Source organism: Diospyros lotus, unplaced genomic scaffold (genome assembly GCF_014633365.1).
Source record: "Diospyros lotus cultivar Yz01 unplaced genomic scaffold, ASM1463336v1 superscaf1, whole genome shotgun sequence".
Classification (NCBI taxonomy): Eukaryota; Viridiplantae; Streptophyta; class Magnoliopsida; order Ericales; family Ebenaceae; genus Diospyros; species Diospyros lotus.
The window spans coordinates 5,719,037-5,743,205 of record NW_026267104.1 but is presented as its reverse complement, the minus strand read 5'-3'; the positions used below and the strand labels follow the sequence as shown (position 1 = coordinate 5,743,205).

General features: G+C 39.1%; 1 protein-coding gene across 1 annotated transcript in view; it reads right to left on the bottom strand.

The window, feature by feature from the left end:
* Nucleotides 1-22,947, bottom strand: part of LOC127792943 (cullin-4) — a 30,371-nt gene extending 7,424 nt beyond the window's left edge. Inside the window, exons 1-3 of the mRNA XM_052323625.1 lie at nt 22,538-22,947; nt 20,762-20,877; nt 20,337-20,683 (exon numbers count right to left, since the gene is read on the bottom strand). Of these exons, the coding sequence (XP_052179585.1) occupies nt 20,337-20,683; nt 20,762-20,877; nt 22,538-22,886 (812 nt within the window). The 5' untranslated portion in view covers nt 22,887-22,947. The remainder of the gene's footprint in view (nt 1-20,336; nt 20,684-20,761; nt 20,878-22,537) is intronic.
* Between the last annotated feature and the right edge of the window lie 1,222 nt (nt 22,948-24,169).

Genomic DNA, 24,169 nt, shown 5'->3' with positions numbered 1-24,169 from the left:
TGTTCAGAATTTAGTGGGTTAACTGTCCAAAGGCTAATTACTTGTTCATCAAGTTTTCACTGCCCCAAAGTTTGACCATAGTTATACAGAAGATGGTACGTTCTGATTTATGCTATGTATTTAAGTACGAGGTACACTATTTAGCTAGGGACACATTTGTAGAGGTAGGAATAATTGGCACGTCAGTTTGGTTCATGGTTTGCTTTGAATAATGTATTGGTATGCTTATTAAAATTCAAAGGAAAAACATTGTTATATTCATAAGATATTGTAATGAAAACAAGGTTCAACTTAACTAAAAGCAAGTCTGCAATAATATAAAACCGTGACAGTAGGACCAGAAACAGGGAAAAAAACACTGAATGTTAACAAATTTAAAGCCACAATCATCCTGAAAGCTTAATGATAAGGTGAATTACTTTCACTCCCAATGATTTCTGAGTTTGGACCTTTAAAGTTTTATATTCAGGATCCCCATTTTTGGCAATCCAGGTTGTGTCCCTCCCCTTTCCAATATGCATTTGTACCGCAATCAGAAATGCAGTTCTTTTTTTCTTTTTTTTTTGCCGCGGGGGGGTGGGGGGGAGCACAAATTGTGTAACTATTGAGTTTGACATTCCAATGATGTGAGTTTAACTTCATCCTTACGTTCCCCTCCTCATCTAACAAAGTAGCCAAATCCCTATCCTCTATTTACAGTAACTAAACCACCCTTTTTTCAGCCTCAAACTCTATAATGTACCCATCTAATCAACCTTAAGGTCCTTATGCTGTTTCTTAGTTTGAACCTTTGATTAAAACCATATCACAAAATGTAGTCACCTTCTAACCTCTCTATTAGTTAGCATTTGGAAATCAAGCAACCTACAGCTTTTCTTTTTTTGTCAGGTCAATGTCATCCTTTCCCCTCCTGCAAATCTTGAAATATTTTTGTGATAAAGCTCCAAACTTACTTTTCATAACCAGTCCAGGTGTAGGCAAATTAAACCTACTTCATATTTTTCAAAATTAAAAATAACATTTTTTCCCGCAACATTACATTTGTTTTGATCCTAGCCAAACAAGTACGTAAACTAAGATCTTCGAAGTAGTCTCTCAGATTCTTTTATTCCAGGTTTGCCCCATATGGCAGTCTTTTATATATAATTTTGCTTATCAAAAATAAAAATAGAAAAGTTCATAAACTACTAACTTATTTTCTCCCCTACTTCTTTTCTGCAGAAAATATTAGGGAGAAGAACACATCTTATTCATCACAGTGAACAGAATATACATACAGCATACTCCTTTCTGATTTCCTAATATGTACACTGCAATTAGGAAATTATATGTACACTACTTTAGGAAACCTACAGCTAGCTGTGAGAGAGAGAGAGAGAGAGATTTATTCTCTCTACTCAAACTAGGAAATAGGCTGACTTTATAACAAAGGAAAGTTAGAAAATACAAAACAGAATAATTAGTTGGCTGAATATTCTCAAAATCTCTACGCTCCCTCTCAAGTTGGGCTGAATATATTATTCAGAACAAGCTTGCAGCTTAAATCTTCAAATATTTTCCTTGGCAAGGTTTTAGTGAGAATATCTGCGACTTGACTGTTGGTAGGAGTATAGATAAGCTGAAATACCCCTTCTTCCAACTTCTACTTGATGAAATGCCTATCAATTTCCACATGTTTTGTTCGGTCGCAATGAACAGAATTTTTAGCGATGCTGATAGCAGATTGATTATCACACAATACCTTTACTAGTCTAGCAACATTCATTTTCAAGTCTTGTATTAATCTTCTCAGCCATGTTCCTTCACAAAATCCTTGAGCCATAGCTCTAAAACTCAACTTCAATACTGCTTCTAGAGACCACAGACTGTTTTTTGTTGCGCCAAGTGACCAGATTTCCCCACACAAATGAGCAATACCCAAAGGTTATTCTCTTGTCAAGAATTGAGCCAAGCCAATTAGCATCACTATATACTTCCACCTCTTTGTTGTTTTCCTAAACATCAAACCTTTGCCTGGAGTTAATTTTTGTAACATCCCAGAATTTTGGAGATAAGTGGTAATTAATAATTCCGGTATTTGGAGATGATTATTGAATAATTTTGGATTTAAGGGAAAATATTAATTTATATTGATTTGAAGAAATAGGTAAATATTTGGCAAATTCGAGGTATAAGTGTAATTATTAAGAGGGGGGGTGTGAGCGTTAATTTCTGGAAGTTATGGGGTTTAAATGTAAATTCTGAAAGTGGGCTAGGGATTACTTTAAAATTAATGGTGCGCATATATATGTTGAAGGTGGCTACAACTCGGGCAATGGTGCACATGCATGGGAAGGCAGAGGTGCACGGCTAGGGGGATTTTGCTGATTTTCAAACAAGGCTAGCCCCAAAACGACATCGTTTTGGGGCAAGGCGGTGGCAGCCTTGCGCAGCTGTTGTTGCGCCACATGGCATGGCCTCAGCTGCCCATTTTTGGCCCTTTTGAAGCCCATTTCGAGTGCAATTCAAGCAGGGAGTAGAGAGGGAAATAGGGAGAAGACGAAGGAACGCGTAGAGGAAGAAAAAGGGAGGAATTCTGGGAAAAATAGGGAATCTTGGCATTATTTGGTATTAAAAGTGACCAAGTAAGTGAGATAAATTATTAGGAGTTTTGTATGTTTAAATTATGAATTTTATACAGTTAGATTTAACAATTTTAAACTGTAATCTTATTATTTTTTGTAGAATGTAATACTTCACAGCAAGGGTGCAAAAGGGATGAGAATCGGCCGTTTAAAAGCAAGTTCCTAACTCTCTCTTCGTGTCCTTCAATCTCTATGCAAGTCCCTGTCATTTTATATATTTTATTTCCTCCTTTATCGTAATTCGATTCCACACATTAATTGTGTAACTACGCATGGCAACAATTTTATGATTTGTGCGTTACTTCTTGCTAATCGACACAGGGCTTTGTATCACCCCAATTCCTTGGGAATGATGCCGCTCCTGGTTGGGTTGGGTTCCAGACAAGTGTGCGTGTGCCAGTTATGGGTCTTGGGTCTTTGTGTGTGAAATTATTATTTATTTAATTCAGTTGATATTGTCGGTGTGTCAGGGCTGGGAACTGCATTAATGGGGGGTCATATCCTGCAAATGCTTGAGCGCGAGCATCTTAGGGTGCCTAGGGTGTGTCTTGCACGAGCACTATATTGAGTATGTTTTACTATGTGGGCAAAGCATGGCCTAATGATTGGTTTTATGGGGGTCTTGTATCATGTTTATGCTTATTACGCCATTGCATTCTTATTTGTGCATTGCATGGTCCTAATACACACGGTTATAATTATTACTATTATTACTTTAATGCCGAGTGAGAGTACCGAGCCTGGCCGGGTGATGGGAGTACCGACCCGAGAGAACTTTGGCTCAGTTTTTAGACTAGTTTGGGGGAATCCTAAGGGAAGACTTTTAGATTAGCTCAGGAAGGTCCCAAGGGAAGACCTAATTGGACATGAAGATCTATGTGTGACTCACGGGCGAAAGGACCGCCCCGGGAAGGCTTGGGATCCTGTGCTAGAGCACAGAGTATCGGAAGCTTGGAGTTCAGCATTGGAGCACAGAGTATTTATCGCTTGTCAATTCATGGCAATGACAAGTTTGTAAGGGACTTGGGTGTCGGTGTCTTCTATGTAGGCCTCAATGATCATTATGTGCATGTTTATTTATGCAGTTAATCTTTGTCTGGTGTCTCATGCTGTGAATGTGTACGTCTTGGGCACGAGGTGTGTAGGTTGTACGGGGTTATTCTCTCGAAGCCTTATCATGTATCTCTTGTATTCACTTGTTGAGTCTTGTGACTCACCCTTACTTTCCATCATTCCAAGTAAGGGAAACACTTGAGTTGGCGGGTTCATTCGGTGGTGTTGGGACCGGTTCGTTGGGTCATAGTGCCGTGTGTAAAGCTCTCCTGAAGATAGGGTCCTGGGTGTCTTTTTATTTTGTCAGTTTGTGAAGCTTAAGTATTTTGTTGTTAACCTCGTATGTATAACAAGTTGCTAGTTGTGTGTCAAGAAAGCCATGGTTTGTTTTGCATTGAGTTTGGTGCGAGTTATTGGCATGTGTTTCTGTTCTATATCATTCTATTGATGACCCTCTCACAGATCCTCTATACTAGCAGGGGGGCTCTAAGAGGCGGGTCGTTACAATTTTAGACACCTTAGAATGCGATACATTGCTTCCTTGCATTCTTATTTAAGATCATTCTTGAATTGACTCACAATACTAATAGAAAGCATTATATCTGCCCCCACGGCCATGGCATAGCAGTAAAGTGGATAATAGGAGCATCGGAGGTTCGAATCCTTGTGGCATCTTAGAAGACAAAATTATTGCTTGAAGTTAGTAGTAAAGTTGGAAGACAAGTCGTCCATGTGAAGGCAAGGTCATGGTGCGCCTTGTCATCCCTCTGGGGGTCCCGTCTGCACAACGTAAAAGTGGGGTCCACGAGGAGGATAGTCATTTCCCAAAAGTCTACTCCGAGTGTGTATAAGTTGTGGTCGCATTCAGATTTACCCAAAGGGAAAACCAGGGGGGGAGACTGCTCTCCCCAAGATTATTCGAGCCAAGCTCGAACACCTAGATCATAAAAAAAAAAACTATATCTGGTCTAATGCGTGACAGGTATAAAATTTTTCCACCAGTCGTCGATACCTCCCTTTATCAACTGGAATACTTTCCTTGCCAATATCTATCTTTGTAGTAGATTCCATGAGAGAGTGTACGCCGGTTTGCAACCCAAGATACCAGTTTCATTTAGGAGCTCTAAGATATACTTCCTTTCAGAGACTGAAATTCCATCTTTTAACCTTGCAATTTTCATGCCTAAGAAATATCTTAGGTTTCCCAAATCTTTAATCTCAAACTCCTTTGCAAGAACTTCTTTGAGGCATCTCATTTTAGAAAAATCATTTCTTATGACAATGATATCGTCCACATAAACAATAAGAATAGAAATTTTACCTCCTGAGAAATGTTTGACAAAGAGGGTGTGATTTGCTTGTCATTAACCATATTCATGCCTCTTGACTGTCTTTGTAAATCTTTCGAATCATACTTCAGGAGATTGTTTGAGTCCATAAAGTGATCTCTTTTGTCCACATACCTTGTTTTTTGTAATGTTAGTTTCGAATCCATGATGAATGTCCATGTAAACGTCTTCTTCTAGGTCTCCATTTAGGAATGCATTCTTCACATTTAATTGGTGGAAAGGCTAATCCAAATTTGCAAGCTAAGGAAAGCAGTACTCTGATGGTATTTAGCTCAGCCACTAGAGCGAATGTCTCTTGGTAATCGATACCATAAGATTGTGTGAAGCCCTTTGCCACAAGTTAGGCCTTATATCTTTCAATCTACCCATCTTCTCTATATTTCTCAGTAAACATCCATTTGCAGCCTATAAGATTTTTTCTAGATGGTAAATTTGTAATATCCCAAGTCTCGTTCTTCTCCAACGCTTGGATTTCCTCAAGAACAACTTTCTTCCACCTTAGGTGTTGAAAGGCTTCCTGAATGTTGTTAGGAACCTGCACCCTGTCCCTACTTGAAACAAATGCACTAAAGCTAAGTGAGAGACCCTTATATGATATATAGTTATGAATGAGTGTTGTGTGCATGATCTAACACCCTTTCTCAATGCTATAGGCCAATTGAGTTCATCATCAATAAGTTTATCATTGGAATTACCTTCACTTACCCTTAGATTCAAGTCAATGTCTTGGCCAGCCCTAAGACATGTTCGTTGTTCAATCCCTTCTTGATTAGATTTCCCCCGAGAATAAATTTGAGGTTCATTGGTATGGGGATGGGAAGGATGGTGACTGGTGGAAGGATTTGGATCAGGTTGTGGTGCCTGTGAACTTGAATTGGATGGACCAAGTTGCTGCTGCTGTTGTTGGCTAGAGATGAAAGGACTAGAAATGGAAAGAATGTGTCAAAACTGATATTCTTGAGAATTATTTAGAGTGTCCTCCTGAATAGCAATTTTGGGATAATAGGGCTAATTTCCAAAAAAGGTTACATCCATTGAAGTAAAAAACCACTTATATTCAAGGATTCAAGGTAATAACATTTGTGACTTTTTTATGAGGAGAGTAACCAAGGAAAATGCATTTGATGGATTTAGAATCAAGCTTGCTGCGAAATTGGTGATGGACATGAACAAAGGCAAAACAACCAAAGACCTTTAGAGGAATGTGTGAAAGGACCCGAGTGTGTAGGAAATATTGAAGAAGAAATTGACTTGGTGTTTGGTGGTTGAGAGTCCGTGAGGGCAATCTATTGATGAGATGGTGGCCATAAGAATATGGCTTCACCCCAAAAGTGTTTAGGGACATTAGAAGAAAACAAGAGTGATCTAAACACTTCTAAAAAATGTCAGTTCTTGCGTTTAGCAATCCCGTTTTATTGGGGTGTATCAACACATGAGCTCTGATGAATAATACCCTAATTTGAAAGATAGTCTCCAAGGATTGAATTGAAGTATTCCTTGGCATTATTGGTTCTCAAAATTTGAATCTTGGTATGAAATTGACTTTGAGTCATTGAATTAAAATTCTAGAAAATTTAACTAGCTTTAGACTTTTCTTTTATAAGAAATACCCAAGTAAGATGTGTATGATCATCAATAAAAGAGATAAACCAACAAGAACCAATAACATTTTTCACTCAAGAGGGCCACACATCACTATGAATCAAAGAAAAAGGATAGGATGTTGTGTAAATTTGGCTAGGATAACTATTCCAAATATGTTTAGAATATTGGCAGATTTTGCATTGAAACAAATGTGAATCTTTATTCTTAAACAACGAAGGAAACAATTTCTTAAGATAGACAAAATTGGGGTGTCCTAACCTATAGTGCCATAACATAATTGCATTGCTATTACCAGAATGAAAATTAGAGGGACAAACAGAACATTCTGAGGAGAAGCAGCTACTGGGATGAACTTGTTTGCTCTAGAGGTCATTCTTTTTGAGGAGATAGAGTCCGAACATGTATCAACACTGCCAATCATCTTCCTCGAAGTCCGATCATGAAATTCACATAGATTATTTGAGAACTTAGCCACACAATTATGATCAATAGTGAGTTTACTGATTGACAATAGATTGCAATCTAAATTAGGAACCAAGAGAACAGATTTCAGGATAAGATCCTTGGATAGAGCTATAGAACATGTCCCTACTACTCTTAATAGGGAACTATTTGCAATCTTTACAGTCCAATTTTCACCACAGGGTTTAAAGCTTGTCAATAGCTTGATATTTCCAGTCATGTGGTCAAATGCCCCTAAGTCAATAATCCACATAGTTGATAATTCACATTTAGCAGTGAAAGCACTTAGGAAATTACCTTTGAGGGCTATGGAACTAGAGGCAATCACTGAAGGCTGAGTGGTTTGTGATTGGCCAAACATTTTTTCCAGCCATTCCATCTGTTCCTTGCTTAAAAAATTTGGCTCTGGGGTTGTAGTGGTCTCCTCCATAGAGGCTATATTGCCTCAACTTTTCCTTTCATGAGTCGGTTTCCAATCTACTGGTTTGTCGTGTATTTCCCAACAAGTGTCCCTTGTGTGACATGTTTTATGACAGTGATCATACCAAGAGCGCCCCTTTTTTTGGTTGGTTGTTGAGTGCCCTGAGTGGTTAAGGCTGAATTTTCTAGACTTAGAGTGGCCATTTTCAGCATTATTTTCACCCTACTCTACTCTCGATGTACTTCAAAAAAGGCCTCCTGAATGCTTGGTAGGCATTTTGTACCTAGAATTCTCCCTCTCACTCCATCTAGATTTTTGTTCAAACCTATAAGGAACTTGTATAATCTCTTTTTTTCACCAATCTATTTGTATTTGGCCGCATCTTCCGGACACTTCCACTGGATCGTATCAAACTTATCCAATTGAAGCTAGTACTTGTTGAGTGAATTAAAATACTGGGGTAACATGGGATTCTCCCTGCTGCAGATCATCAAGCATGCTTTCAATCTCAAACAACGCCGAAGTATTTTTAACATATGAGTAAGCCTCCCTAGCAGCTTCCCAGATATCTTGTGTAGTGTCATATAGCAAATAAATTTCACCAATTTCATTAGTCATGGAGTTAATAAGCTAGGACATTGCCATGTTCTCGGATTTTCACATCTGGAACTTTGGGTCTTTCTCCCCTAGTTTGCTTGTGGCTCCAGTTAGGTAGTCATCATTCCCTTTCCGCAAAAGAACATCATGATGGATTGGGACCACTGGAGGTAGTTCTGCCCGTTCAACTTGTGACCAGTGACAGTAAATATATTGTTGTCAACGACTCCCGTGCTATTAGATGGACAGGGGATAATCTCCAAAGACAGATTGCTTTTCCCGACCATGTTGTGATTCACAAATCTGAAGGTTGCAGGAGTGAAGGATTGAAAGGCGGATGGCGTGGCGACCACTGCCTAGGTGTAGCAGTTGCTGCCGGTGTGCATACGACAGTGAAGGAAAGATAAGGGTTGCCTAGGGTTGTTTAACAAAAGAGAAGGATTTTTTTCCGCTCGGATACCATGCAGAAAATATTAGGGAGAATAACACATCTTATTCATCACAGTGAATGGAATACATATACAGCATACTCCTCTCTGATTTCCTAATATGTACACCGCAATTAAGAAATTATATCTACACTACTTTAGGAAACCTACAGCTAGATGTGAGAGAGAAAGAGATTTGTTCTCTCTACTCAAACTAGGAAATAGGTTGACTTTACAACAAAGGAAAGTTAGAAAATAAGAAAGTGAATAATTAGTTGGCTGAATATTCTCAAAATCTCTACATTTTCCTTCTCTCTATCTCAACCAAATGTTCCACTTATTTAATTCATGTCTCTCATATAACTAATAGGTATCAAAAGAATAGTGAAAACCCCTATCCATCCCACACCCATCTTTTTCCTCTTTTGTTTTTCTTTTTTCCCCCTTAAAGGTTCAGACGTCTGCTTATTGCATCCTTTATTAAGCACTAACACTATATTACTTCCTTTAAATAAAGGGATGCACCAGTGCAAACAAAATGCCTATAAAGGTACATGGAAGTTCACTTGAGAATTTTTATGGAGGTCAGAAGTCCCCCTACCAAAGTGACCTTTTTTTGTGTAGGCTGATTGACTTGGTGACATTTCCAAAAAAGGATAACGTGAGAAAGAGAGGCCCCCGTGAGACAAACTGGTGCTGGAGGCAGACAGACAGCAGTTGATCATATATCATTATTCAGTGGCTGATGACATTGGAATTTTTTTTTCACTTTATGGGTAAAGTAATCCCCAACTTCAATATTGGATCTTTCGCATTAAGTTTGTCCTATTAGTAGAGTTAGGGTCCTTGGTTAGTTATGGTTCTTATCTTTTGGCACGGCTAGTTAGAAAGAAAATAAAACTTTGAAAATCTAGAAAGTTCTCCCTCTGTCTTGAGTGAAATGTTCTCATTTCTCTTCTCTTTTGGTTTGGAAAGGTTTTATCTTACTCTACAGAGTCCTTTGTTAACTTTTTAAATGTTCTTTCTGTATGAGCCTTTGCACTTTTTTACTTATGTCTCTTTGTAAAGGGTTCATCCTTGTAATACCCATACCTTTTTGGAGAATAATTAAGGAATTATTAAGTGAAAAATTATTACTTTATGGAATTTTGTAGGGAAATTGCAGTTTCGGCAATGAGTCATAGGACCAAAAGTTTATCTAGATTACAGGTGGGTCCAGTCCAAGGACCCCAATTCCAGAATCTAACCTGGGCAAAGATAAGGTGTTATTTGGCATCTCAACGCAGAGACAACTCCAATTATGCAATAGGCCTGTAAAACGGATAACCCAAGAGAAAGATAAAAATACAAAGTAGATCGACATGCAGTATCAAATACTGTGGACACACCAAACAAGGGAAGTTTTATCTACAAGATAGTGATGTTATAATATGACGTGACTAAATATCTCATGCAATGATCAAGGTAAGGTGTGTATGACAAGGTATGCTTATGAAAGAAAGAATGATAGCTTGTTGGCTTGACTTTGAGTGATGGGTGGTTGAGTTGATGTAAGAAGAGTATGTGTCAAGCTCGGATCTGACAGTAGGTTTCCTTCTGTAAATTGGAAGGAGATGATGTAGGCAGGAAAGATTGAGAGAAAGAGAGATAGAGAGAAATTAAGAATTAGAACGAGAGAGAGAAAATTGAGAAAAGAGAGGGAAAGGAATTTGTGGTATAATCTTCACATAATTCCCCATCCTCAACCTTCTGGTATTTATAGGGAAGAATTACAAGCTGGCACGGCAATTAGTTGCTGCCCAGCACACACCCAACGCTTTAAAGGAATTTGAATTATTCCTTTACTGCTTTATTACAACACTGCCACTATATTGCTCTAATTGCCCTCACACCCTTGGTCTATGACAATTTCCCCTCCCTTAAAACATTTCTTGTCCCCAAGAAATTAAAGGAGGCTGGATATTCTTGGAAACCGTTGCAGGAGGTCAGAGAGATACTCCCATGTTGTGTTGTCCGGATGTAGATAAGACCATTGCACAAGTACTTGAGTCAATGGAGCAGTGTCGTTGTAGATCACTCGTTTGTCCAGCATGGCCAAGGGTTCACTTGTTTCTTCTATGGCTTCTAGTGGTGCTGGCAGTGTTCTACTAGCTAACTCTGTTGGACCAATAGACTTCTTCAGAAGCAAAACGTGGAAGACTGGGTGAAGTCCCACTCCCTCAGGCAGCTGTAGACGGTATGCCATAGGTCCCACCTTAGCTAGGATTTTGAAGGGCCCATAGAACTTGGGGCTGAGCTTAGATATTGGCCCTTTGCAGAACAAATACTGTTGGAACCTTCTGACTTTCAGATAAACCTCCTCTCCTTCTTCAAACTGCCTTTCTATTCTATGTTTATCTGCCATCTACTTCATTCTTTTATTGGCTAGGGTCAGTTCTTGCTTGATGGTGAGTAGAGCTTCCTGTCGGTCCTTCAGATATAGGTCAGCAAACGTTTCTGTGGGAGAGTAATGCATTACCGTCGAAATAATGGGGGGCAAATAGCCAAACAAAGCCTCGAAAGGGGTTCATTTGTGTGCGGTATGATAGTTGGTGTTATACCACCATTGTGCCAGTGCCACCCACCTACTCCAACTTTTGGGTTTGGAGATACATAGGCATCTAAGATAAGTTTCGAGATACTGATTGACTCTCTCTGTCTGCTCGTCAGTCTCAGGATGATATGCTGAAGAAAGGTGCAGCTTGATTCCCAACCCTTGGAATAAGGTCTTCCAAAATTGGTTGGTAAAGACCTTGTCACGATCGGATACTACTGCCATTGGTAAGCCATGAATTTTAAAGATTATATCCATCAGCTTCCTAGCTACTTCAATAGCTATGAATGGATGAGCCAATGTGAGGAAATGGCTGAATTTGGTCAGCTTGTCCACCACCACTAGTAGAGTGTCTGCTCCCTCAGATTTTGGTAACCCTTCAACAAAATCCATTGAGATAAATTCCCAAGCTTGTGATTGTATTTCCAACGGCTGTAGGAGGCCCGGGTATGGTATTTGCTCATGTTTGCACCTTTGACACGTAGTGCATGCCAAGACAAACCGGGTCACGTCTTTTTTTAATCCTTTCCAGTAGAAGAGTTGTCTGACTCGCTGGTAAGTGACATTGAGTCCGGAGTGGCCCCCAATGGGAGAGTCATGCAGGCTCTGTAGGATCTTCTTTTTCAACTGGTCGTCATCCCCAATGACTACCCTGTTTTGGAACCTCAGCAATCCCCCTTTTAACTGATAGTTCGAGTCAGAAGTGGCCTTTATTGCGACCTTAGTGAGTAAATCTCGAATCCAAGGAGTTTAATCATAGCTGTGGGTTATATCTTGCACCCAATCTGGAATTAGAGTTGAGATGGCATGGCAGGAGACCAAGCCATCCCTCCTGGACAGAGCATCAGCTGCTCTATTCTTTTTTCCTTGACGATAGAGAATGATGAAGTCGAAGCCCATCGGCTTGGTGATTCCCTTTCTCTATAACTGATTATGCACTCTTTGGTGGGCTAAGAATTTAAGGCTCTCGTGGTCGCTCTTAATGGTGAATTTCTTGCCTTCTAAGTAGTACCTCCATTTTTCCACGGCCATTAATACTACCAATAGCTCTTTGTCATAGATGTTGAGCCCCATGTGTCGTGGGGCTAGTGATTGGCTTAGATACGCCACCAGGGGTCCTTCTTGGCTAAGCACAGCCCCTATACCAGTATCACATGCATCTGTTTCTAAGACAAACTCCTTGGAGAAATCTGGAAGGGCTAGTGTTGGGGCCTGAGTCATGGCTGCCGTAAGAGATTCAAATGTTTCCTCTGCTTCCAGACCCCAATTGAAGCTATTCTTAATAGATTAGTCAGCGCCTTGCTCATCACCCCATAGCCTCTTATAAACCATCAATAGTATCCGATAAGGCCTAAGAAACCCCGTAGCTCCTTCAATGTTTTTGGTCGTGGCCAACTCTTCATAGCTTCAATTTTGTGGGGATCGGTACTAACTCCTTGTCCGGAGATGATATGGCCCAAGTACTCCACCTTTTCTTCTGCAAATGAACATTTAGACCTCTTCACATACAATTTATGGAATCTAAGGATTTGAAATGCCAACTTGAGGTGTGTTAGATGTTGAGCTAGAGTGGGGCTATATATGAGGATATCATCAAAGAATACCAATACAAATTTGCCCAGATAGGGAGCAAAGATGTGGTTCATTAATGCTTGAAATGTAGCGGGAGCATTGGTTAGGCCGAAGGGCATTACTAAGAATTCGTAATGTCCTTGATGGGTTCTAAAAGCAGTCTTAGGACAGTCAACGGGGTTCATGCGAATCTGGTGGTAACCGGAGGTCAAATCTAGTTTAGATTAAATGGATGTTCCGCTTAATTCATCCAGCAGGTCTTCAATAATGGGAATAGGGAATTGGTTCTTGATGGTTAGTAAGTTGAGCTGCCTATAGTCCACACGAAACCTCCACGTACCATCCTTTTTCTTAATTAGGAGGATTGGTGAAGCATAGGGACTTTGGCTTGGTTGCACAAGGTTTTTAGACAGCATTTCCCTTATAAGTTTCTCTATTTCTGCCTTTTGTATAAGGGAGTATTGGTAGGCTTTCAGGTTTACTGGTTCACTGTTGGGTTTAAGGTGAATGGAGTAATCAAGGATTCGGTGGGGTGGAAGGGTTTGGGGAGTGACAAACAGATCCTCAAATTCCATTAATAAATTGTGAATGGGACTAAGAGGATGTACCTAGCCGTTCTCCGCTAACAGTGACTTGTCCTTGTGTGAGACATGCTATTGATCTCTAGCAGCCTTCCCCCTAACATCTATCGTATAAATAGAGTGTAGTTATCCCACGGTGGTACTCCCATATTCCAGCAATTTCTGAATTCTTTTTCCAAATACAACCTTACATTCTCCAACTTCCTGATTGCCATGCAAGGTTACTTGTTGGCCTTCCCAGTTAAATGTGACCTCCAGGGCGTTGAAATCAAACACCAATGGACTTACGGTCTTCATCCAATCTACCCCTAACACAACATGACACCCTCCCAGTTTGAGTATTTTCAAATCAGCCGAGAACTCACACCCACTCATTAACCATTTGAATCATCTGCACCTTAGTTGGCTTACCATCTTAGCTCCATTGGCTATTAGCACTGAAAGATGAGGCGTTTCTTGTAGGTTGCACTACAGACTGTGGGCAATTGTTTCATCAAGAAACCTATGAGTGCTGCCACTGTCGATCAGCACCACTAAACTCCTTTTTCAGACCAACCCCTTCACCTTAATGACTCTACCAGCTGCCTGACCTTGTAAAGCATGCATGGAGATTTCGCCTCCTTCATTCCCTTCAAGAATCTCGTCATTTGCCTCTATCCCTGCTTCCTCTTCATCACCTTCCTCCTGTCCTTCCATAGTTAGGAGAAGTTTCTTACACTGATGACCATGCCCATACTTCTCTCCACAACGAAAACATAGGCCTAACTGTCTCTTCTAGTCCGCTGACAGGTTCTTGGGCTATACGATAGGCTAACTGCCCTTCCCCACGGGTCCTCCTCTCTGCCATTGTGAAGTATTACCCTTGTGATACCCCCTAAGGTTGTGCTCCTCTTGGTTGTTTTTGGATGATAGCCTATGCCCCCTAGCAAAGGTTTCCATCCATAGCTCATGCAGACAATCTTGTTCAGCTACTTGGGCCACCGTTGTAGGGAACAACATCTTGATTGTCGGCCTAATTAACTCCTCCAACCCACTGATAAAACTTGAAACAAAATATTCCTCATCTAAATAAGGATGAGACAATGAAAGTAAGGCCCTCAACTCCTCAAATCTAGTTTGGTATTCCTCCACCGTGCCATTTTGTTTTAATTTGTTAAACTCCTCAATGAAATCAGATTGGTTCTTCTCTCCGAATCTTCGGCATAATTGGCTAACGAACTCCGGCCAACTCAAATCCACCCTACCATGGCTCCAAGTTTGGAACCAGGCATCCGCCACATCATCTAAGTAGGAAGTAGCCATACATACCTTATCCCCTTCAACAATGCGATGCTGATAGAACATCAGTTCACACCGGCATATCCACCACCTCGGCTTATCCCGATCAAAAACTAGAATCTCCATTCGAGGACCAGAATGGAGCGGATTAGCCCCTCCATAGTTCTAGTAATTCATACCTTCTCCGAATTCAGTTGGATCTCCGCCACCTCTAGGCTCTAGAGGTCGTGGTCTGTTTATCGATGAAGCCAGGATGGGTGCAGATGGCGCCCTTGGGGGAAAATCTGTTGGCAAACTGACGTTCGATTGCCTCACAAACATGCTTAAAGTTGCCGTCAATTGCTGACTGAGTCCAGCGAATTCTTCCCGAATTCCATTCACTGCACGATCTAGCGATTCTATGTATTCCGATCTACTCTAGTGGATCTCCTCCTGCGTGTGCCTCATTCCTAACTCCATGGTCTCCAACCTCTCATCCACCTGCTCCTAATGATGTCGCAATCCAATTTCGATCACATCCAATCTATTCTCCAACTGCTTAGCGCGCATTCCGTCAGCCATTACCAACTCCAGGTCGTGGCTCTGATACCAAATGTTAGGCTCGAATCTAACAGTAGGTTTCCTTCTGTAAATTGGAAGGAGATGATGTAGGTGGGAAAGATTGAGAGATAGAGAGAAATTAAGAATTAAAACGAGAGAGAGAAAATTAAGAAAAAAAGAGGGAAAAGAATTTGTGGTATAATCCTCACATAATTCCCCATCCTCAACCTTCTGGTATTTATAGGGAAGAATTACAAGCTGGTGCAGCAGTTAGTTGCTACCCAGCGCGCCCCCAATGCTTTAAAGGAATTTGAATTGGCAGTTAGTTGCTACCCAGCGCGCGCCCAACGCTTTAAAGGAATTTGAATTATTCCTTTACTGCTTTATTACAACACTGCCACTATAATGCTCTAATTACCCTCACACCCTTGGTCTATGACAATATGGTCATGTAAGGAAAGTGAGGGATGTGTAAGGTGTGAAAAAAAAAGGGCATGCCATGAGATGTCTTGTGTAAAAAAGGGAAGGGGGGGGGGGGGGGGGGGGGGATTGTGGGTTTTCTCAAGTAAATTGGATAGACAAAGATATATATGTTTCAAAATGAAATAAATGGATATGAAGAATGGCCAAAAGATATTGTCCCCAAATGTGTGATAGCACAAAAGGGCGCTAGGATCTCATTTCTCTCCATTTTCCTTAACCAAAACAGAGAGAGAATCGGGGGCTCTGATCTGCTTGGCAGAACTGAAGGGATAACTTCAAAATTCCAAATCTCCCTCATTTTATTTTAAGTCCAAAATGTTGATTCTTGATTCAAGGAACTCCTTGGCTTAGTCTAGTGTATGAAAAATCAAGAATCAAATAAAGAGGAAATCAAATCAATGAATTGTGAAGGGAATACTGAACAGGTGTCAAAAAAAGATACAAGGTTGATTCAGAAACTTCGAAAATTCATAACTCACCAGTCTGAGCTCCTTTTTCCATCATTCTTTTTTTTCATAGAAACCTCAAATCAAGAAGTCCAAGGATCAAGAATCAGTTTATTTGGTGTCCATGTGAGGGAGATATAAATTTTTGAAGTTCAGTAACCATTTTGCTACCTACAGTCCACTGGTTGCTATCACCACCCTCTTTCAACCATATAATGCGTTCTGTTTGTCTCTTTAAATTTTTACCCCTATTTTTCTTAGGAAAATAACTTACAAAGGAGTCATTCAAAACTTGAATAATCTCATTTGAATCTCGGACAATTGAATCATGAATTTCCAAAGTTTCTGAACAGAACTTGTGTCATTTCTGGACACTTGTTCAGTATTTCCTACATGGCTCATTGATCCAGTTTCCTCTTTATTTTATTCTTTAGAAACTAGTCTTACAAAGGAGTTTCCAGAATAAAGAATCACCACTTCTGGACTTAAAATGAGAGAGATGTGGAATTCTGAAATTACCTTTTCAGTTCTTCAACACGCCCCCCCCCCCGGCCCTCTGGACTTAAAATGAGAGAGATGTGGAATTCTGAAATTACCTTTTCAGTTCTTCAACACGCCCCCCCCCCCCCCCCCCGGCCCTCTGGACTTAAAATGAGAGAGATGTGGAATTCTGAAATTACCTTTTCAGTTCTTCAACAAGCCCCCCCCCCCCCCCCCCCGGCCCTCTGGACTTAAAATGAGAGAGATGTGGAATTCTGAAATTACCTTTTCAGTTCTTCAACACCCCCCCCCCCCCCCCCCCCCCACTGGCCCTCTTCTCTCCTCCCTCTTCCTCTCTTTCCACTGGCAGGACCTCTCTTTCTCTCAGTTCTGGGTGAAGCAAACAGAGAGCAATGAGATCTTAGGCCCCTTTTATACCACTCGCATTAGGGGCAATATGGTCCTTTGGCCATTCTTCATATCCATTTGATATATATATATATATATTTGTATATGCAATAAACTTGAGAAAACTCTCTCCCCCTTAACACAACAACATTTCATGCCATGCCCTACATAACTTGCACATCCCTCACTTCCTTTACAAGACCATACTCTTCTCACACCAACACAACCGCCCATCACTCAAGTCAACCCTCCCTCCCTTAAGCCATCAAGTCACTTACAAGCCATCATTCTTTCTTTCATAAGCATACTTGTCACATACACCTTACCTTGATCAATGCATGAGATCATTAGTCACATCATGTTATCACATCACTATCATCATACAGACAAATTTTAACACATTTGGTGCGTTCATAGTATTTTATTCTGCATTTCAACCTATCTTGTATTTTGTCTTTCTCCCAGGTTATCTGTTTTACGTGCCAGCATGCAATTGGAATCAGCTCAACAACACGATTTCAAATAACACCTTATCTTTACCAAGGTCCCCAAACTGTAACCCTTACCTAGAAAAACTTATTGGGTCTCACGGCTCATTACCAAAACCATAATATCCCTAGAAAATTTCATAAAATAGTATTCTTTTACCTAATAATTCCTTAATTATTCTCCCAAAAAGGTATTACAAATCCCTCGAGGCATTTTGTTGAGAATACTATATTATCTTTTAAAAAAATAAAAGGCTGACAAAAAAAACAAAAGGCCATGCAATGAATGGATACATTTCCCATGGCTCCATATAATAAACAAAATCCAAAAGTAAACACTCCCCAAAGCCAAGTATACTTAATGGACTAAAGAGCCAAGCCTTCAATCAACCAAATTGTTTTGTGATCCCTAAAGTTGCTCTGTTTTGTTTTCTCTTCCTCTCCTCCACTAAAAAATGGAGCAAGATACCAAGCATTTCTCTTCCTATCCTCCACTGAATGATTCCACCAGGCAAGCTTTTCTCATGTCATATGGAATTAGCCAAAACATCCCAAAAATAATTTAAGATGTCATCCCAACTCCCTCCCTAACTTCAGCATAAGAGGAAGATACAAGGTCCAACCTTCAAAGTTCAAGCCTGCTGACACAAATAATACCAATTAACAGAAACTCGATGCCTCCAATCAACGTAGCCAGGATAAGGATCATCTCCAATATCGCATGCAATAAAAGAATATCGCATGCAATAAAAAAACCTTGGTAAGAGTTTCACATGATGGAATACTACTTCAACATGCCCATGACACAATGAACTCTAGGAGCTAGGCATGACCATGCCAATTTTTAAAATGACAAGGGACTTCTCTTGGGCCACAATGGAACCAACAAATAGCAAGCTGCATGCATCAAGCAAGTCCAATTTTGTCACTAGCAAGAATCAAATCCAACACTTTGAGCTCCCAGTTTATCTTTGATTTTATAATTCACACATCTAGGTTCATTATGCTAGGTTCATCATGCAATTGGATGATGATGACCGGCTCCAAGGAAACCTGCTCTTTTGCTGCCAAAGGGAATCACAATGACTTCACCTCAAATTTATTTTACAAGAAGAAGCCTACCCAGTACTGAATTCATGGAACAGCCTATCCCTCCTGAACAAGTTGCAGCAAAAGATCAATTTCCCAATCCTATGCACTTCCCCCAAGGAAGGTTCTCCCAGACTCACAAGAACAGTTAGTCTTCACAATCTAGGCCTTCTTAAGCCATTAAACTTAAGATCCAAAATATGTATAATTTGAGTATTAGACATCATATTATGTGTATTATATAACATCTAGACACCAAATATTATTATTACTTAGGTATACACTTGAAATTAAATAGTCCAAAAGAATTGATATTTCTGTATTTCATCCACATATTTTTTTTTTTTTTACTTCTTTCATACTTCAGAAGATTGGACTTAAGATTTGAAGAATTTAACTATGGAGCTATAAAAGCCATTACATTGATCGAGGACATTGACAGCAGCCTATAAAGACATACAAGCAGAATCCTAAAACTTGTGCTAAGGTCCAAGCGTTGATTTGGGATAATTTGGATGAAGGATTCTCCTAGGAGCTTTGTTGGACTTAGTTTGATGTTTTAAGCATTAAGATATTTTCGTCATTCTACATAATGCCTCCTAGCATCTTCTAGTAACTCTAATTATGTGTTTAGGTTTTATTAGTGGTCTTTTCCTAGTCTTATTATTAATAATTTTGGTTTTTGTTTAGCTTTCCCAATAGGCAAAGGATTTTTCTAACCCTAGTAAGAATAGCATTACTAAAGTTATACAAGTACCATTGTAATCTCTTCTTTTGGTAGTGAATTGAATAATTACCTTTAGTGTTCTCTAAGCATGTTATGCTTTCTTTGAATTATGCCATGTAATTCTAACCCTACGTGTGATGCCTAGAAGCTATTCCTACCTCTCTTCCCTAATCTTGAATTTTAAATTATTACTTTCGTAATCTTGCTACCAGACCTGTTTTCAACCCCTGAAATTCACCTTTTCAGCCTTCTTTTATCTCAAAATTGCAAATCAACCCATGTACATATCTAAAGCCTAGCCCTTTCAACAATTGTCCCTAGCATTCTAACCCTAAATAAGCCCCTAACTAATCAGTAGGTATTCACATAATACCAGATATGTTGTACATCAAACATGCTCTTATCTATATCATATCTAGCGGAAACAAGTACAAAAGGGAATAGAAAAGTTCATCTGACAAATCTTAGATTGGACAACAACAACGCTATAAAACATGGGCTTAAAAAGGAGAATTTGAGAGAGATAAGAGTAATTCCCACAACCATAAATAATTCCCAAGTGATAATTCTAAGAAAAATATTGAGACATAAAAGTGCTTGAGTAATCAACATATACAAGCATTACAACTGAAACCAACCCGAACTATTTGAAAACATGAGTAAATGTGATCCAGTTACTGCCATAGACAATTCAGTATTTCTTTTTAGTAACAATATTGGGTGTGCATAAGCGCACACGCATGACAAATATATCCACACTATACATAACAACCATAAAAAGAGCACAGGTAAAGCCAGCTAAAATCCAGATATCTAACCTATTTACTACTCTTGCTAATTATTACTCGTACTAAATTTCCCTTTCTCCAGATACCCTGGGGATTGCCATGTCAAACATCAAGCTGACCAACACAAGGACTGTCATCATTTTGCAACTTTAGGTGCTTAAAAGAAGAAGCACTCTTTTTTCATTAGGGTAAATAAATCCAGAGGAAATTATAAATGCACAAAAATTGTTTATTTAAGTCCATAGTGACAAATATTGGCAAAATTAGTCGACCAAAGATGTGAAATTGATTGGAAGTTGGAATTTAGACAACTTAAACAATTACCTTTCACTCTCAATCATTTTCAGAAGGCCAAATACAGTTTTATGCTCAACTTCTGCAGCTAGAGAAAGATGTTTTCGGAAAAGCTGCAAGCCCATGTCCCACAAAGAACGCACATTTGGGGTCTGTTTTACATAGGTCCTATCAAGATACAAGGCTATACCACGAATCATCAACATCTGGTCACAAAAGTCCTGCCAGCATTTCTCCACTAATGATAAGAAAACCACCAGATCTTCGCTTTGGCAAACCAAAGATTGTAGTGCAGCTGATACATGTGCTTCGCACTCCTTTTCAATCCGTTGATAAAGACTTCCCCCCATCTTGTGCAGGCAAAGATCATTGACAGCCTAACCATAATACAGTTAACTCATATTACAAGGAGCTTTTGCATCCAAAACAAAAGAAAATGATGTGGTAGAACCCACCTGATAAAGCTTCTCCAAGTCACAGGGATCCGGCTGCTTCAAGAATATGGCACTTACAGCAAACTTCAGTGTTGCCCATGTATTTTCCTCAAAATTTGTGGGCAGAGTTGGTTTAGCTTCAAATATGCAAAGAGAAAAGTTAAGCAAAATAATATGAGGTCCCTAGCATAAGGCCGTAGAATATATATATATATATATCAAAATAATGGACAACTCAAAGCTCTATTTTGTTGACTGAATTTTTTGTTCACAAATTCTATCAAGGACCTTTTCCATCAACAGAAACGGACCTGAATATCTCCAATTATACAACCTTTGCAATTACTTCTCAGCTCACTTTAAAAGATCCTTTCTAGCTTCCACAATATATATATTAGGGCATATAAAAATGCAGTACAAACAAAATATTTTGAACCACATTATGTGAAGTAACATCAACTATAAGGTTCAAGATACAAAAATTAACAATACTAATATTACATTTAGACAAACATCTGAAGCAAGTGTCAACATATTAATTCAAATGTGAGAGATGTGAGACACATAAATGCATCATCAAAACAAAGCTAGTGAAGATCCTTTATAGCTTCCACAATATAGTATGGCGTGCAAAAATGCAATCTAAACAAAATATTTTGAAGCAAATTATGTGAAGCAACACCAACTATAAGGGTCAAGAAACAAAAACTAAGAATATTAATATTACATTTAGACAAAAACCTGAAGCAACTGCAAATATATTGATTGAAATGTGAAGTAAATGCATCGTCAAAACAAAGGTAGCAAGTGTTGGTGAAGTATGCTGAAACAATCACCGTCCCCCTCTTAGAGAGGAGGTAAGGGAATAGAGAGGAGGAAAAAAGCATAGAAAGGAGAATGGGTTCCATCCACTTTTTTATGTTCTTGTCTAATCTCCTTCAATATGCCACTATGACAAAGCTCGAGGAAAGAGAAAAAATTATATAAAAAGGAAATAATAGAAAAAGATATGATACAGGGAAATATACATAAATCCTATGCAACACTGTAAGTAAATTGATTATATTAAAGATAATGCCAAAGAACAGGTGTTCTAAAAACTCTTCTTTTCAGTAACATTTTTTTATTAACTTCTTGTGAAAATCAATGCATCATCCACAGAGGTGAGGAACAGTGAGAAAAACAGCATCCTCTCTGTCCACCTCAAAGCCATAACAAACACATAGTAACAGAGGATGATGGAACACCTTGTCTTAATTGTAACAAGATCTAAACCACATTTATTTTAAGGGAAAAAAACAGATAAAAACAAACTGAATCTAGCCAAACTTGTCAACAAGACCAGACCAGATTATTCATCACACTATCCAAAATCTTAATTCCAACTGATAAATACTGAATTAATAGGGTCCAGAAACACAATATCCATTACACAGGCATCCTCAACCTCCATAATTCTTCACACCCCTAGAAGACTACAAAGCTAAAATCTCTAGATACTAATTCATACACCATACATTAAAATCCAGGAACTCCTAAGTACTAAGTTGAAACAGGAAAATTGGAAAAGAAAATACACAAATTAGATGCTCAGCAAAACCACTCAATCTCAGTTCAAACCCCTAAGAACAATATCCTACACGTATCCCGATCAAAGTATTTTCCAGATCATGCAAACCCCACATCCAACTTAACCACACTCAAAAAACCAGCAATGGATCAAAACAATCAACAAAAGGCACATCTTTACACAAATTTAAACCTAAAGGAGAAGAGAAATGGCGAGATTAAAAGCACCTTTGAGGAGCTTTATGACGAGCTTCCTGGCGGGCTGGGGAGGCGTAGCCTTTTTGCGGGACAAATTGGCGGCGACGCCGCCGCCGGAGACGACTTCTTCGGAGTGGTTGGGGTCTTCGATCGTGGGGGAAGGGCTGTCGAGGTCGGCGTCAAAGTGGAATCCGTTTTTGTTGTCAAGAGAAGATGAGACAGCCGGGGACTTGGCCTTTTTCATCGGCGGGAAATGGCCGCCGCGGCCGCCGGTACTGCTAGTGGTGGTAGTCCTGCTGCTGCCGGTGGTGCCGCCGGAGGTGGTGGTGGTGGTGTTGAAGGAAGAACGCTTGTTGTTGGTGGTGTTGGGCTGAGACATAGAAAGGAATCAAGAGCTCATTGTAAGAGAAGAAGAAGAAGAAGAAGAAGAAAAAAAAAAAAAAAGGGCAGAGACAGAGAAGGGAAGCGAATGGAAGCTCTCGATGATACATGAGAGAGAAGAGAACGATTTCACTATTGTCAGGATATTTTTTCCTATTCTTCCTGACTTATTTATGTTTCATTGGTTGTACATTGGACTGGCAAGAGCCGCGAGGGTTTTGGAAGAAGGGGATCCGTTGTATTGTATTCCATAAGGATATATGGGCACAGATCGGGTCGGGCAGGTTGGGTGATACCGTTGCATGTGGACTCTGATCCCCGAGGCTCACCAAACGTAGATCCGGATTTAATGTGGAAAGATCCTATTGGTAACGGACGGACCCGATCTATCTGAAGTAGAACCCCGGCCCAACGGCAGTGAAGCACTGTATCGGATCGGATTCGGGCTGAAGGGCTTTGTAGCCAGTCATTCGGCAGGCCTATAATAAATTAACAAATTCTTTTCATATTAACAATATTTTTAAAACTTTTATGGAGTGGAATTATAATGTCTCCTGAAAATATAAAACAAAACATAAAGCCATGTTTAATTTTATATTAATTTTTAATGTTGGTTTTTAACAAAAATATTATTTATTTTTTTATTCATTTCGAAGATTGGAAAGGTGGCTATTATGTATATATTTAACCACTCCCACTCGTTGAAGATGGACATTTCAATTATTTATTTGAAAATAAAATTAATTAAAAAATTTATTTAATATATGATATTACCCATTTTACATCTCTCTTTTATTACAGAAAAACAAAAACAAAAAACTTTACAGAAATTGTTTATGACCTCTCACTCTTTCATAAACAGCCACTGCTTAATACAATGGTTTAGTGGAAGTTAAAAATGTTCTTTGATTTAACATTTGTTGTTCCTTTAAATATTTAAGTTGTCACTTATTATAAAATTTATTAATTTAAATTTAATAGCATAACTGGGAATTAATCACTCATGAAGAGATTTTTCTACATGTCTTTAATATATTATAACTAAGCGACAAAACATGAGTATAGTATATCCCTATTTGATCATAAAAAATGAAAATATGTATATATAATTACCTTTATCATTCAAACTATAATGAGTAATGGTGTTATTATTTACCACGTTACTACCAATTGGATAATTATCATACCAAAAAAAAAAAAGAAACCACATATTGAATAATCTTTAGAAAAAAAAATAAAATTTGTATACAAATATATATTAGAATTAAAATGCTATCAAGA